Here is a 17,529-nt window from a genome sequence, read left to right on the forward strand (position 1 = left end):
ACTCTACAGTTTCCCCTTGATAAACTTCAGCAGATCAAACCTGACAAAATGTAGTGGGTGAAAAAAACTTGATAATGTTTGGTGCATGTGGATTGTGGTGCCTTTAGCACTAACATCTGCACATTATTCTTTTTTTTGGAGGATTAACAAATCATTATCGATCAGTTTAGCTTTTTTCTGATCTGATAAGTATCAGCCCAAACACCGGGTCACTTGTATTGAGGGTCACAGTATGGAAGGAAGCTGAGCTGTGTGTGCCTATTAAGTGTTCTTGCTGAGTGTGTTTGCTGTGCTGTGCCTCCTGAGTGAGTGAGCCAAGTGTGAACCCTCTGAGGTCAAAAAGCAACACTTGTGCATTGCAATCTGGGATATTGAATCACACTTGTTGGCCCCAGTCCATCCGGTAATCGAGCTCTTTTTGAGGCGATCCTGTGTGCTATTATCGCATTGACTCAGATTCTTGTGCTCAGAGAGATCTTCTGCTCATTCTTTGGTGCAATCACATAAAGGGGTGTAGACGTTCAACAGTACTGCTGATTCTAGTTATCTGTATCAAACGTCCATTCCTGCTTCTCTCCATCCCTCGCCCGCCCCTACAGTAGGATCCGGGAGGCGATCCTGTGTGCCTAATATCACATTGAGTCAGATTCTCGGCCCAGAGAGATCTTCTGCTCTTCCTTTCGTGCAATCATATAAAGGGATGTAGATGTTCAAGAGTACTGCTGATTCTAGTTATCTGTGTCAGACATCTATCCCTGCTGCTCTCCCACCCCCTTCCGTAGGATCCGGGAGGCGATCCTGTGCGCCTGTCATCACATTGAGTCAGATTCTTGTGCTCAGAGAGATCTTCTGCTCATTCTTTGATGGAATGGGATGTAGATGTTCAAGAGTCCTGCTGTTACTAGTTCTTCTCTCCATCCCTCACCCACCCCCTACCATAGGATCCGGGAGGCGATCGTGTGCACCTATCATCACATTGAGTCATATTTTTGTGCTCAAAGAGATCTTCTGCACATTCTTTGGTGCTATAGTTGCCTGGATATGGTGGATTGACTGCAGCCCAACCAAGGGGGTATAACTGGGGCAGTCTCGGAGAAAGCAAGGGTTAATGGAGGAAACGAATTATTAGGAAAATCTGCAAGCACTATAGGGTAAAGATTGTTGGAATAAATATGGTGAATACCCTGACTCCAGCTACTCAAACTAATAGCCCATCATCCATTGGTAGTAGCAAGGACCCTGTAGCTAATATACCGATAGAAGCTAACTCACCGCATCCCTCATTATGCAAAATGAGCCTTACTGACGGGGGTAATATGGAGCCACTCAAGTGCAGGGACCTGGGCCATAGGACAGACACACTTAAAATACTATCATGGAATATTGCGGGTTTGCCCAATAAACTGACCTGCCCCGAGTGGGGATCCTTCATGAACGAAAATGATGTGTGCCTCTTCCAAGAGACCTGGGCTCGAACGGAGCAAAACCGCGTGGGTTATGTTACATTCCACGTGCCGGCTGTATGGGGAGGGAGAGGCCGCCCGTCAGGAGGTCTTACTATCTGGGTCGGTTCTCATCTGGGATGTACTGTTAAGTCATTAAATACCCATACCAAAGACGTCCAATGTGTAGTCCTTGTATGGCCCAATGCTTTTAACCTTGCCCTAATCAACATCTACTCTCGCCCTGTAAGTATAGGTAGCGAGTCCAGCACTATTGAGGATCTGTCCGATTTTATTTTAACAATTCCGAGCGACACTCACCTTATGGTGAGGGGCGACCTGAATTGCCATTTTGAGCCTCTTGAGGCTATGAAGGAAGATATCTTATTGGTAGAGGATGACTACTGGTCTATACCCCCAACCCAGGCCCCTTCCCCATGGCATTGTCTCCGTTAGCCATACAGATCATGGCCTTAACCTTAAACCATTCTTTGCGAGCATGTAACGGCCGCACCCCCTCGGACACCCCAGCCAAATGTACTTTTAATAAACCTGGACATATGTCCCGTCTTGACTATATTTTGGCTGAAACACGGTTATGGCCAAAGGTTATGAACTTTATGGTCACCATAAGAGCTGAGAGTGATCACAATGCCCTAATTTTAGAACTGGGCCCGCTCAATAACAGCAGGAGCGGCACTTCAGCTACTGGTGAAACCGATGCTAGGCTTACTCTGTCCAATGACAGACGAAGAGTAAGATGGCACACATTAATGGAACACCTGGATCAACTAGGAACATTATACAGTCAGATAGTTCCTCTGTTTCTAGAGGTCGCTGCGCTAACTACTCAACCACTGCCCCCTGATTATTTAATCAAGTTGGAGGCGCTCCATGTGGATTTAGTATCCAACCTGGCAGAGGTACTTAACCCTCGGTGTCTAAGAAGGCAAAAAGGGTCCGACAATGTTCATGGTACAATGCAGCTTGTAGGAAGGCCAAATCAGAGCTAATACAGGCCATAAAAAATAATAACAAAACTGAAATTAAAGCTAGGAGAGCACATTATAAATGGCTGACCAAATGTGCGAAGGAAGAGTGGGACCACAATAGGTGGTCCAGTCTATCTTCTGCGCTAGCAACTAAAGATTCCCGGAAATTCTGGTCCATAATTAACAATGGCTGCGGTGAGCCGAAAGTAGCCATTGAACCTAATATAGCAGCGGAAGTCTGGGAAGGCCATTACCGGGAAGGCCATTACCGGGCTCTATATTCCATTGAGGGCCTCCCAGATGACCTTGAAAAAACATTTACTCAGCTAGTTCCCACTCCACATTTTGAGGTGATTGAGTTCACGGTGGCGGAAGTTTGTAATGCTATCTCCAAACTCGCCACAGGCAAAGCCCCAGGCCTGGACAAACTCCCGGGTGATCTCTTTAAGCAGGAGCCAAATATCTGGGGCCCATACTTCCAGATCCTTTTTAATGCGGTCCTGAGAGGCATGGCGGTACTCTGTACTTGGCTGGGCTCGGAGATAGTCCCCATTTTTAAAAAGGGCTCTCCTCTGCTCCCATCCAAGTACAGGCCCATAAGCCTTATTGATGTCCCCCAAAAGATCTTTGCGAGACTCATTCTGGACCGGCTACAGGACTGGATAGAGGAGTATACAATTCTTAGCCCGTATCAAGCAGGGTTTAGGAAGAATACCTCCACCGTGGACCAAATCTTTCATTTACTACTCTTGTATTGAAAACGGTGAGAATAGAGGGTGGCAGCCTCTATATGATATTCTTGGACCTTCACTCTGCGTTTGATCTAGTTCCCCGGGGGGAAACTCTGGACTGTGCTCCTTGAACTAGGTATCCCGGCACATCTTCTGTCCGCCCTGATGAGGCTACATGAGGCCAACTTTGCCCAAGTTAGATGTGGGAAAAATGGTGCTTTGACATCTCGATTTCCCGTTGGCAGGGGGGTAAGGCAGGGTTGTGTGCTTGCACCTACCCTGTTTTGCCTCTATGTCAACGAGGTAATCGCGCACCTTAATGGAGTACAGAACAACGATGCTCCGAAGCTGGCTGGTAATAGGGTCCCTGCAATTATGTTCGCCGACGACACCCTCTTGTTGTCTAAATCCCCAATGGGTATACAGCGCACATTGGATGGTTTTGAAGAATTCTGTAGCGGTCGGGGACTGGAGATCAATTCTCTTTAAACCAAATTCATGATCTTCAATCCTCCCGCAACCACTCGGCCAAACCCAAGCCTAGGAACAACAAATCTTGAAAGGGTATCCACTTTTGACTATCTGGGGGTCACTATTAATGAGAACCTGACGTGGGACCCCCAGAAAATTAAGTCACAACTAAAATTGGCCCAACTCTCAGGTGGAATCCTCAAACTATCCAACAAGTCCACTATTAAACCTGTTGGACCACCGTTGGAGGTTTATAAATTACAAGCCAGGGGTGCGATTATGTATGGCGGCGAACTATGGGGACATTCTTGTAGGACCCAAATTACCAAGACAGAAAATAAATTTCTAAGACAGTTGCTAGCACTACCATCTAGTACTCCACTTCTTCCTCTAAGGCTCAATCTGGGGGTCAGGACCTTCAACGAAGAGCTAGCGCTAAAATCTCTTAGGTTCTGGCGCAGGCTCTGGGTAACACCGGAGTTGTCAAACTACAGGCAGGAACTCAAAGAAATACTGACCTTTTCGAGTGCAGGAAAAATTCCCTGGCTCATATTTATAAAGAATGAATGCATAAAGTTAGGAGTACCTGTTCTATGGTCTGACCCTGAGAGGGGTTGTAAAACGATCTCACGCACCCAACTCACAAAAATATTTTGTGCTGACAAGCTTAATGGTGCAGTATGCAATCTTCAAGTCGGCCCCTTAACTGCTTCTTACCTATTGGTTAAAGACATTTACCATTTTGAGGGCTTTTTGGATGACATATATCCCTTATTAGCAAAAAAACTGTATGTTCAGTGGAGACATGGTGTTTTACCTTTGCGAGCCTTTACTAGTAGGTGGTCAACTCCTGCTCTGAAAAATTGTCCTGGTTGTAATAGTGACATTGAAACTGATGCACGTTCTCTTCTTTTGTCCAGCTCATCACAAGCACAGGAAGTACTGGCTCGTACCTTTGTGTAAGAATTTGGGATTTTTGCAATGTATGCAAGCCTTTAGAGTTCTAAAATTAGACACAACTAGACCCATTGTATTTGCTGTTTCGCAATTTCTGGTAGCAATGTGGCACAAGCGCAGATTTTTAATTGCTAGAGCTTGAGTATGGAATGGCAGCTAATAGGATCAACACTGTCTCCTCAGAAACTTGTATTGTCTTTTATCAAATTATTTATTGTTCCCTTTTTTAAAGTGGCTCTTTTATCTGTATGAATTTTGCCGAATTGTGTCCATCTAGAAAATGCTTTGGAAATTATTTTTGCTATAATCAATTGAAAATATAATCTATTGCTATTGCTATTGTTTTTATGTGTTTTTGTATACTTTTATGGTACTTTGCCGAAATAAAGATTTCTTGAATGAATGATATTACATCTTTGGTGCAATCACATCAAGGGATGTAGATGTTCAAGAGTTCTGCTGATTCTAGTTATGTCTGTCAAACCTCCAAACCTGCTTCTCTCCATCCCTCGCCCACCCCTACCGTAGGATCCAGGAGGCGATCCTGTGTGGCTTTTCTCACATTGAGTCCGATTCTTGTGCCCAGAGAGATCTTCTGCTCGTCCTTTGGTACAATCACATACAGGGATCTAGATGTTCAAAAGTACTGCGGATTCTAGCAGTCTGTGTCAGACCTCCATCCCTGCTTCTCTCCTTCCTACACCCACCCCCTACCATAGGATCCAGGAAGCGATCCTGTGCACCTGTCATCCCATTGAGTCAGATTCTTGTGCTCAAAGAGATCTTGTGCTCATTCTTTTGTGCAGGTGAATGTAGATGTTCAAAAGACCTGCTGTTACTAGTTCTTGGTGTCATCCCTGCTTCTCTCCATCCCTCATCTACCCCCTACGATAGGATCCAGTATGCGATCCAATGCACCTATCATCACATTAAGTCAGATTCTTGTGCTCAGAGAGATATTCTGCTCATTCTTTGGAGCAATCACCTAAACGTATGTAGATGTTCAACAATACTGCTGATTCTAGTTTTCTGTGTCAAACCTCCATCGCTGCTTCACTCCATCCCTCGCCCACCCCCTACTGTAGGATTATGGAGGCGTTCCTGTGTGCCTAATATCGCATTGAGTCAGATTCTTGTGCCCAGAGAGATCTTCTGCTCATTCTTTGGTGCAATCACATGAAGGGGTGTAGATATTTAAGACTCCTGCTGAAACTAGTACTCAATGTCAGACCTCCATCCCTGCTTCTCTCCATCCCTCATTCACCCCCTTACCATAAGATCCAGGAGATGATCCTGTGCTCCTATCATCGCAATGAGTCAGATTTTTGCGCTCAGAGAGATCTTCTGCTCATTCTTTGGTGCAATCACCTAAAGGGATGTAGATGTTCAACAGAACTGCTGATTCTATTATCTGTGTCAAAGCTCCATTGCTGCTTCTCTCCATTCCTCTCCCACCCACTACTGTAGGATTCGGGGGTGTACCCTCTTTATTCACAGCCCTGCACCTCTTACCAGATCCAGGTTTGTCGCCTCCAAAACATCGACCAGCTTCTCAAGCTTCGTCTTTTCATGAAATATAAAGTCGTCATCCACCCAAAGGAAATACTTTGTTGTAACTTGAGACACTGCAAGATTCCTCCCGGCAAACCAACCCTGAAAAGATAAGATGGAAGCTTTAAATGTGCAACTTTAGAATTTAACCTGAATACCAGAACTTTGTGCGGGAGTAAGAGACAGCATGGGTGGGGAGCAAAATAGGGAGAAAAAAAACAAAAAATTCCTCATCTGTGACACGCAAGATGAGGACAAAAAAAGAAAAAAAAAAAAAGAGACAGCATGTCAGTCTCATACAGTGGAAATCACAGACTGGAGTAGAAATGCAAGCAGAATCAACGTCCTGTCAGAAAGGATTAGCTTACCCACCTGAGATGTACGAGACAAGAAGCAGTAAAGCAATTGCAGTAACACAGTTGGATCCCAGAAAGCCCAACACCTTCTGATTGGTCTCCAAAACCACCACCAAGAGAATTAAGACCCTTAACCCTGCGTATTGACATCTGGCATGCACCAGGTGGATGCCTACATCACCGTTTAGTACCTTGGCGAATGGCATGAAGTACTGCTCGACGTTTGGCTCCTGGATTTTTTCGGGTAGATCATTATCATCAGCAACAATTATGGTGATGTTTGGGTAATACTTGTGGATACTCTTTATCAAAATATTTAATTTTTGGTAGCGCAAAAAAGTTTTTGTAACGATGGTAACCAGGGAATTGATGTTCCGCTCTACAAGAGTTAAAATGGCAACATTAGAGTTTTCCCAGAATTCCACTCTATCCTGCAGTCATGCTCTTTAATTCATTTCCTGATCATGACACAGGGCCTATCATAGCCATGAAAGGTTGAAACTTGGACTTAATTTAAGTGTACACATGAGCAGTCGAATGTCAGCGAAGAAGTCAACTGTGCAAAGTTATTAAGGATCCCGCTATTTCAGTCATGTTTTCGTACTACTGTTCACTTCACTTATCCTGTTCACAGTACTCATGAGCATTTGAGAAAAGTGCAGCATTAATTTGTCAAGCGATATTTGTCTGTATGTATGTAGTATTTCTTCATCATGAACCTAGCCAAGAGGCAGCAGGCGCAGTGCAGGTTCAAAGTCCAGCATAACGTTCTAAGTCTCTATGAGGAATTTTAACACTGATATTTTTGCACCTCATCATTTTGTGAAATGCTTTTTTCGTTATGCTAATAATTTCAGTTATAATCATTAAAATGAAAGATTAGGCTGATTTTCTGGCAACCCTTTTTTGAGACTTCAAAAGAAGATTGGAGACAACCACAGATGAACGATTGTGTTTGATGCATTTGACTTACACATTTCCACTCTGATTATGGGTGATCCTAATTTTGATAAATTGAAGCAAACAGTGATGCACAGGGCCCAGACCGTGGCCAATGCCCCTCTGCGCTGGAGCAGCAGATCCTGCCCTGGAAAACCATGCAGAAGAGAACTGTAGGCTCCAGATCCTGACCCCTCCCAATCCGGATTCCGCAACAACCACTGCACCGAGACCGCTCTACTCGCCGTTACAGACAACATCAGCACTCTTCTCAACCAAGGCCACACCAAGGCCCTGATCCTACTCAACCTCTCTGCAGCCTTCGACACCATCACCCACCGCACACTCACCACCAGACTCCCCGACGCCAGCATAGAGGGAACCACCCTCGACTGGCTCTGCTCCTTTCTCACTGACAGAACTTAAAGAATCAGACTTCCACCCTTCCTCTCCGAACCCACAGAAATCAACTGCGGAGTACCCCAAGGATCATCGCTCAGCCCTATGCTCTTCAACATCTACATGGCCCCCCTCGCCACCATTGTAAGACAGCACTGATGCAACATAATATCCTATGCTGATGACACCCATGTCATCCTCTCCCTCATCAAGAACCGCACCACCACCAGACTCAGCTTCCAGGAAGGAATGAAGGACATCGCATCCTGGATGAGCAGCAGCTGCCTGAACCTCAACTCTGAGGACAGAAGTCTTCATCTTTGGACCCTCTCCCTCTGCATGGGACATCACCTGGTGGCCCACCACCCTCAGCATCCCCCACCCCCACGGACCACGCCTGGACCCTCAGCATCATACTCGACTCCTCCCTCTCCATGACCCGACAAATCAATGCCGTCGCCTCCACCTGTTTTCAACACCCTCCGCATCCTTCGCAAGACCTTCAAATGGATCCCCCCACGAATCAAAAAAGACCGTCAGCCACGCACTCATAACCAGCAGACTGGACTAAGGAAACACCCTCTATGCCGGGATCAACAAATCTCTGCTCTGCAAACTGCAGACCATACAGAACATCACAGCCAGACTCGTCCTCTGCATCCGTTGACACAAACACATCACCCAACACCTGAGAGACCTCAACTGGCTCCCCATCAAAAAGAGAATGACTTAATTGATTGATTGGCGAATGGTCCTCTGAACTGGAGCAGCTGATCCTGGCCTGGAAGTCCATATAGAAGAAAAGTGGAGGCTCCAGTAGCTAGAACTTGTCTCACCCTCTCGATGGGACGTCATGGCCACACAAAAGACACCCTTGCACCTCAATAAATGTGAAGTGCATCTTCACAAAATGCAGTGAGGGCAGGAGCCTAATGTTGTATTGCCTCATGTCTGTTGCAAGGGAGTTCAGGTGAAGTTGTGCAGATGTCCTGGTCCCCCCTGCAAAGAGCTCTGCAGGACCTTAGAGAGGCAGGACACCCTCTAACCCACATACAGCAGCCACCACCAGACATTGCAGCACATTACATGCCTGAGTTTAGTAAGGAAACCAGTATGGAGGACTAAGCCCATTCTGAGAGCCTTTCCCCTACCGGGGGAGGGCTTAAAAGGTATGGATCAGTTGCCACCACACATCAGCCTCACCATGCCCTGGTGGGAGGAAGGCATCACTTCCATTGTGCCAAACAGAACCCCTCATTCCTCTGACCACACACACACCAGGCACCCAAGCATTCTACTCACACTAACATAACACCGAACACTCACACTAGCTGAGCAGCTAGGTGCAGGATGAATGGGTACATATTAACATGACCTGAGGATACTACAGACCTCCAAGTGAGAGCAAATAGAACCTGGGCTTGTAAACACCAAGCTACCGCACGGCTCATCCATCCACAAAAAGAGTACTTCATGTCCCAGCTGGAGTAGGAATAACTCAGGTTCTGCCATCCTGGGAGCCGAGCACTAGGATGGATCATCTCTGCCATGATCACAAAATAGATGAAGGATGAGCTTGGCATTTATTGTTTTAAACATAGGACAGGAGGGGAAAGACAAGGAGTAAGGTACTTTCTGTGGGAGTGGGGGATATTATAAGAGGCCCCAGAGACGGCAGGCAAAGATTAGCCATGGTGACTAATGCTAGGCCCTAACCTTAGTCAGTGGGTAGTGAGGGCCAATTGAGAGCCAGCTTCTTTGGTTCTGGAAAAATATGTGCCAGCAGAGATATGCCCCTTGCTACCCTGTGGCAGCACCCTAGTGGACACAATGTCTGCGGGGAAGCTCATACACCTGAATACATTCATCTACTGGTATCTGGAATCAGTATCAGACAAGAACCTGCCCTAACACTCAACTTAGGTGGATCTTAGGGGTATATTTACAAGAAGTGCCGCTTAGCAGAATTCTTTTTACCACTGTCTATCGTCGAAATCCATCGCCATGTTGGCGACGTATTTAGAATACTGCTGCTAACTCTAGCATCATGGCGCTAAACATCTTGACACTAGCATGAAAAAAGTGACGGGCGGCAATTAATGGCAAAAAAATTCACGTTAGTCAGCCTCTAGAGGCAAAAAAAGCTAACAAATACACCTCTAAGGAAATAAATCCCACTGAATGCAGAATGCAGCAGCCAGGAACAAGTTACCAAGTTCAGCACAGGTCAAAAAGTCACCCCAAATCCCCCGAACTGCCAGGAAGGCAAGCTTGAGTCCCAGGGGAAGAGGAAAAAAAGAATCAGCACCTCATTTATAAAAAAAGTAGAGCATCGCTGTGGAAAAAACAGTGATGCAGCACTTTTCATTTCACCATCCTTGCAACACCATGGTGGCTGATGCCTGGGAGGGAGGACCGTCCCTGGGGCCTGATGGCCTTGCTGGGCCTGCGTATGAGGCCCGGAGTGGGAGGTGCCGGTGCTGTTGGGTTACTGCGGCCTGACGGTGGAGGCGGGCCCCGTCTGGCCGTAGCCTGTGAGGCATCAGCGATCCTCCTTACCAGGTTCTGAAGCCTGGCAGGTCACATGGATTGGAGACACATTGCTGACCTGTGTAAGAAGACCGCCTGGTTCCCCCAGGGAGCTGTGATCAGGAGAGGCACTCCTGTGGACCAATGTGGAGAGGTCTGCATAGCAAAACACGTGCCACCACTACACCTGGGTGCACGGAGGAGATTACCAATGGTAGGCTGCGCCTCTCTGAATTAAAGGCCAGAAGAGGTGGTGCGGGAGCTCCACAACTTCACACCTAATGGTGCCCTGTTGCATCACCTCCATGGGAGGTTCACCAGTGGACTCGACGGTAACTGCTGCACCCAGCCTTATGGCTGAGGCTCATGCTGGCTGAGTCACAGATTCAGAGAGAGCGTGATGGATTGGAAACCAGTGTCGATGTCCAGGGGAGGAGAAGGTGGAAAGGGAGTGGAGGAAGCCTGGGGGGTTATGTCAGGCCCAGGCCTGGTGCCTGTAGGTGGTGCACTCTGTCCCCTGAAAAATCCCTCACTGCAGAGGACCCACTGTGCCGAGGACACCGCACAAGAATGGTGGGGGACTCCACTTACTGGCTCAAGTCGCTGATATCGGCCATAGGTGGCAGCGGGCGCCAGGGGCACGGGTTGGTAAAGGCCCAGGCACTTGGGCACGCAGCTTGATCTGCCGTTACTTGCTGGGGTACTGGGGAACATGGAATCTGATTGTCACTGTTAGATTGGAGGAGGCGACCGGGTGGTTCTGCTTTTTCCCCACCCCCTTTTAGTGAGGTTTTGGATGTATGGAGAACTATCCCTTAGTGGACGTGCTCCTTCCACAGTGCAGCACCATCTGGTAGCGTCTACTGCTGTCCCCATTTGCTGCCGCTGGTCTTCTGACCCGGATGTGAGGAGTTTGAGGCCCTCCTCCATACACAGGCTCTTGCCTGCACCTCGTCTCCGGTGGTCCAGGGATAGAGCATCACTGCTCTGCTGCTTGAATGCCCCCATGTCCCTCTTTTCTGATGTTTCTGTCCCTTTTTCTGCTCTTCTCCGTTGTTTTTTTGTCTGTGTCTTTGGCTTTGATTTTTTTCTTTGCTTTGTTTTTTCTGTGCTTTTTTCAGTTCCTTGTTCTCTGTCCTCTACCTTGTTGCTACTGCAATCCCCCATGGCCCCACAGCCCTCCAGTGTCCTTTCCCACTATTGTGTTTCCCACCTTGCAGCTGTTCAGTTCCTCGCAGCATTACTGAATGGCGGTTGCGCTCAGCGGGCGTGCTGCTGCACACCAAAGGCAAGCCCGGCTGCATCTGTCCAAGTCTGGACTGTGCCTAGCGCCAGGGACCCTGCCTCAAGTACACTCCACTGCTATGATGCCAGCACCCTCCTCACCCTACCCTGAATACAACACCACCTGCCATCTAGCATCACCCTCGTCTACAGACACCCCGGCCCCTTAACCCCCTTCATCAACACGATCATACACCTCCTCGCACCCCAGGCTCTCACTTCCAGCAACTATATCTACTCGAGACCTCAACTTCCACCTGGGCAGCCTCAGTGACTAGAACACCACCCCACTCCTGGAAAACCTCACCAACATCGGACTCAAGCAGTTAGAGACTGCACTGACGCACATAGCGGGACACAGGCTCGACCTCGTCTTCTCTGCCAGCTGGAACTTCAACAATAGCCACACCTCAGAACTCTGATGGACTGACCATCATTGCATACATCTCACCTTCACCACGACCACCGTACACCACCGCCATCATTGCCCCCTTCGCAGCTGGATCAAGGCCACCAAAGAACTTCTCATCAACTCCCTCAGCACCACCACTCCGCCAATGCCATTGGATGCCAATACCATAGAACGCAACCACCAGCAATGGATCTCCAACTGCACCGACACCCTGGCACCCCTCAAGAAAAGAACAGGCAAACAACACACCATGAACGCCCTCCACGAGTTTAAACGCTCCTGCAGATGTCATGAGAAGAGATGGAGGCACAACAAAACCCTGGTAACTCATGCAACTTTTTGATTCGCCGTCAACGCACACCACCCCCTCCTGAAAACCGCTAAGAAAAATGCCCTCCAAGACAGAATCAACGCCAACGCATACAATAGCAAGGAATTCTTCACCATCATCAAAGGAGTTTGCCAGACCCAACAGCGAGACCACCAATATGCCCCCGTCCCAGGACCTTTGCAACAAACCTGGCACCTTCTTCCACCACAAGATTAGCAAGATCTACAACATTTCCGACACCCCTGATCCGGCCACTTCCCACACCACCATCGTACACAAATGTAGGAAGCTGAGTTTCTGTTGCAGTACACGCCACCCCCCCTGCCCAGATTTCTGATGCACTTTTACTTGATGTGCTCTGGGACCCTGCCAATCAGGTTCCCAGGGCCTGTGTTCTTTCCCAAAACGTTACCTTGTACCCCCAATTGGTACCTTTCTGGACACATATTAGACCCTTGTAAAAGGTACCATGGGTACAAAGGACACTGTGACCCAGGGAAGGCCTCAAAGGGCTGCAGCACTTATTGTGCCACCCTTAAAGGTCCTCGACCTTTGCACACACACACACACACTGCCATTGCAGGCTGTGTGTCTTGGTGCAGAACAAAGTGAAGAGTCGACATGACACACATCCCTGTGTGCCATGCCTACAACCCACTGCCCTGGCATAGATCAGTCACCCCTCTAGCTGGGTGCACTATACCAGTGGTGAGGGTACAGGTGCATGAGCACTGTACCCCTACAGTGTCTTAGTCCATTCTTAGACATTGTCAGTGCAGTAATGCCATAAAAGAGTATATGGTTTGGGAGTTTGTCATTACGAACTCCACAGCACCATAACGGCTTTACTGAATTCTGGGAAGTTTGGTAGCAAACTTCTCAGCATAATAAACCCTCACTGATGCCAGTGTGGGATTTATTATGCAATGCACTCAGAGGGTATCTTAGAGATGCCCCCTGAACAACAACCAGCCTCTCGTGGGTTCCCTGACTGGTACACACCAGCCTGCCACCACAAGACATGTTGTTGGACCCCTGGGGTGGGAGCCTTCACTCCCTGGGTCCAGAAACAAAGCCTTTCATGGGTGGAGGTGTTCACACCTTCCCCAGGCCAGGTAGAGCCATCTGTGGCAGGGGATCTTCAAAGGCCTTGCTGCCTTTATAATGCGGCTCCCAGTCTCTCCTGCTATCAGGAGCAGGCCCCCTTCCTGTCTCACCCCCTTTTCAGCGGGAAGAGAGGTGGTAAACATTAGCCAGCACAGCAGGTGTGCCCACCTCTGCCAATTCCACCCCTCATGTGTGGGAGGTGAGGTAAAACCCACTCTTCAGTGCTCGCCATCTTGCAGATGGCAGGCACTCTCCAATCAGGACTAGGGATTGTGCCACTCCCCCAGGTGGGGTGAGCACATCAAGGGTGTAGTCACCCTAAGGTCAGTAGTAATGGGCTACTGACCTTGAGACACCTAAAACACCCCCTACATACAGTATTTAGGGTGCATCGCTGAACCCAGAAGGCAGATTCCCACAGCCTATGAGGAAGGACGAAAGAAGATGCACAGCAGAAGCGACTGCAGAGAAGAACTGACTTGGCCCCAGCCCTACCGGCCCACCTGCAGTTTCTGGAGATCCTGTGCCAAAAGTCACCTTGTCCTGCAGCAAGTGACCTCCAGAACCCCTGGGAGGACTGACTGCCTTCAAAAAAGACCGTATCTCCTGTGAACAGCAGTTCTGTTCAAAAGAATCTCAAAAGAAAGACTCTGAACCTGCTGAAGACAAAGAGACTGATGCCTGGAACCACCACTGCACCCGTCGCCTACGGTACAAGTTTGAGTGGCCCACCGGTCCCAGCGAGGTCCCCCAGCACTCAAGAGTCCGAGTTCACTGAGGCTTGAACCCTCAAGGACACACCAAAGTCACTTTCAACCTCTGCATGGAGGCCCCCTCTAACCTTGAGTGGCCCGGTAAGGTGAAATCCAGCCTCAAAAGGCACCCCTGCAGCCAGCCGCCCTGCGCCCCGGAGAAAAGGGCCTGAGGTGCACCTTTGAGGAAGAGGTGTGGTGCAGCGGCCAGGGTGCCTGACTCCGGACCACTGGGTTCACAGTTCGATCCCCGGTGCCGGTGGCAGGTGAGCCCAGCACCATATGACTCTGGGCAATAGATCGCTTAATCTTCCAGATGGCCCCCAGTGCCGGAAAACCTCTCCGGAGGTAGCTATGCGCTTTACAAATGCTGGTATTTCATTTCATTTTCCATATACGGCCCGAGCCCTACCTGCCCAGCTGTTGGTTCATCCTGGAATACTTCCTAGACCGAGCCTGCAGCCAAAATCCAATACCGGCAACTTCCATTGAAAACAGCTGGGCACCCAACGCCAAATCAACACTCTGCATCCGGCCGCCCCTGTGCTGCTGTTGGTGCATCTTTTGTGCTAACTTAGACACCCCATTTGCCCTGAGCTTAACTATAGGAGCTTTGCTCCCTCAACCCTGTGGCTTGCCTGAGAGCAACCATCAACAGAACGCCCCTAGCCCGTAGGCTAACGTTGGGCCTCGGCACTCTGCACTCGGCTGCCCGAGAGCCGCTGAGGGTGAGCCCAAATACGGATGTATGACGGTACCACGCGTACTTTTACAACGCGTACCGTTACCACGCTACTTTTACCACGCATGTCGTTACAACGACTTGCGTGGAGGGGCGCTGGATAGTAAATTATTTAATTTACTATTCCAACTCCAGTCCCCGTGGACTCTAGGGAAAGGAGTTGGATAGTAAATTAAAGTATTTACTATCCTGGAGCGCCCCCCAGCGCATTTCGTTGTAACGACCTGCGTGGTAAAAGTATTGTGGTAACGGTACCGCGTTGTAAAAAATGCGTGGTAACCGTTGTATACCGCCCAAATACACCTCACAACCTAAAACAGGGTACCAAGGACAGAATTGGGATACCAACAAGGTATTGTGTAACAACTGTCAAAAGACATGACACCACACAAAGGACCCTAACTGTCTTAAATAAAGCCCCTAGTGTAGCTTCAGGGGGTTGCCAGCATGGCTTATGGGGGTAGTTCCTTGGATGAGGAAGTCCACATAGCCTTCAACTGGAAAATGGACCCAACAGGTGAGTTGCAGATTCCAGGGGGGAGTAGAAACTTCCACCACCTACTGGTGAATGGAATCCCAACCACTGCCCTCAGAGATACCTGTGCCATTTACACTGTGGCGCATGACAGGTTGGTTCTCTCAAACCAGTATTTTTCAGGGGTGACAAAAAGAGTAAGGGCTTTCCCAGGGGAGGCCACTGTTAGATATGTGGCTGTAGTGCCCCTAGAAATAGCTGGGTCCCTTAGTTGGAGAAAGGTGATAATCAGTAAGGACCTCCTCCTTGATTGTCTCCTTGGGAATGACCACCCAGAGGTTGGTCTGAGCCAAAGTAGGGTACTGGTCCAAGGCCAGTCCCCACCCAAGGATCCTGGGAGGGCTGACCCTGCAGTTAGTGCAGCTAGGCCCCCCTAGAAAAGTAGAGACAGTGTAGGAAAGGTGGACAACTGTTAGCCACAGTTCCAGTGGGTCAGCCAGATTCTGTCCCAGTAAGGGAGAACTCCACAATTGGCACTGGTGAAGTCCTCCCTAACCCACAAAAATACCTGACTAGTCAGACAACTGTCCAGCCTGAGTTGGTGGTTCCTCAGTTGACAGAACAGAGGGTGCAAAAGGGGTGTTCACTACAAAGCATAATGCCCCCCTACCCTAAACCAGCAGACATGCCACCAGAATCCAAAGAAGCATGTAATGTAGCACTTTCACCTACCAGTTAAGAGCTAAAGGTGTGGCTCTGGGCACTGACAGCTGTCAGTGACCTCTGCTTGGTGTTAGCCTTTATGGCAGCACTGTCCTTGGCATGGTGACCCAGCCCCCTGCCAAATGTCAAGCTAAGCCCACCGACAATGTGGGTCATGGTGGGGTTACTCAAGCTGTGGGTGACCTCTGTGGGTCTTGCTAAGTTAGAATTTGTAGAGCTAGGCACCTCTGAACCCAAACTAAAAATATGGAGTAAAGTGACTAAAGACCTAGGAAAAGAGCATTTGGATTAGGTCCTGCAACTGTTAGGTAGGCCAGATCCGCAAAGGAACTGACCTGGAAGGAAGGCTGTAAGGCAGAGTAGGCCCTGCAACTATCAAACCCTTCCCTCTACTCTTCCTTGCCTGAAAGACTAGGAAGGCTCTCCCAGGTTTGGCTGAGTCTCCTGTCCTTTGGGCTTGGGGGTTGGGGTGGCTTGTGAAGGAAGATGGGGTTCTGTTGCAGTAACCCCCCTACTTTTTGACAGATTTCTGATGTACTTTGACTTGATGTGCCCTGGGTCCCTGCCAATCAGGTTCCCATTGCCTGTGTTCTTTCCCAAATCGTCACCTCTCTGGCCACATGTAAGTCCCTTGGAAAAGGTACCATGGGTACAATGGGCACTCTGGCCAGGGAAGGCTTCCAAGGGCTGCAGCACTTATTGTGCCACCCTTAGAGGTCCTGCACCTTAACAAACACACACTGCCACTGCAGTCTGCATGTTTTGGTGCAGCGAAAAGTGAAGAGTCAACATGGCACACATTCCTGTGTGCCATGCCTGCAACCCACTGCCTATAGTATAGGTAAGACACCCCTCTAGCTGGGTGCCCAATACCACTGGTGAGGGTACAGTTGCATGAGCCCTGTACCCCTACAGTTTCTAAGTCAATTCTTAGACATTCTAAGTGCAGTAAAGCCATGAAGAGTATATGGTCTGGGGGTTGTCATTACGAACTCCACAGCACCATAATGAGTTTACTGAATTCTGGGAAGTTTGGTAGCAGACCTCTGATGCCAGTGTGGGAATTATTATACAATGCAATCTTAGAGATGCCCCCTGAAAAACGACCAGCCTCTGGTGGGTGCCCTGACTGGTATACACCAGCCTGCCACCATGAGACATGTTTCTGGACACCTGGGATGGGAGCCTTCGCTCCCTGAACCCAGAAACAAAGCCTTTCCTGTGAGCATGTGGTCACACCTCTCTCATGTCAGGAATAGCCATTTTTGGCAGGGGAAAAATATCCCAGCCTTTCCTGCTTTCAGGAGCAGGCCCCTTTCCTGTCTATCCCCCTTTT

General features: G+C 48.8%; 1 protein-coding gene across 1 annotated transcript in view; it reads right to left on the bottom strand.

The window, feature by feature from the left end:
• LOC147709941 (N-acetylneuraminylgalactosylglucosyl-glucoside beta-1,4-N- acetylgalactosaminyltransferase 2-like) overlaps window positions 1-17,529 on the bottom strand; it is a 704,718-nt gene that overhangs the window by 42,486 nt on the left and 644,703 nt on the right. Inside the window, exons 8-9 of the mRNA XM_086925570.1 lie at window positions 6,692-6,879; window positions 6,106-6,246 (exon numbers count right to left, since the gene is read on the bottom strand). Of these exons, the coding sequence (XP_086781696.1) occupies window positions 6,106-6,246; window positions 6,692-6,879 (329 nt within the window). The remainder of the gene's footprint in view (window positions 1-6,105; window positions 6,247-6,691; window positions 6,880-17,529) is intronic.

This window comes from Lissotriton vulgaris, chromosome 6 (genome assembly GCF_964263255.1).
Source record: "Lissotriton vulgaris chromosome 6, aLisVul1.2, whole genome shotgun sequence".
NCBI lineage: Eukaryota > Metazoa > Chordata > Amphibia > Caudata > Salamandridae > Lissotriton > Lissotriton vulgaris.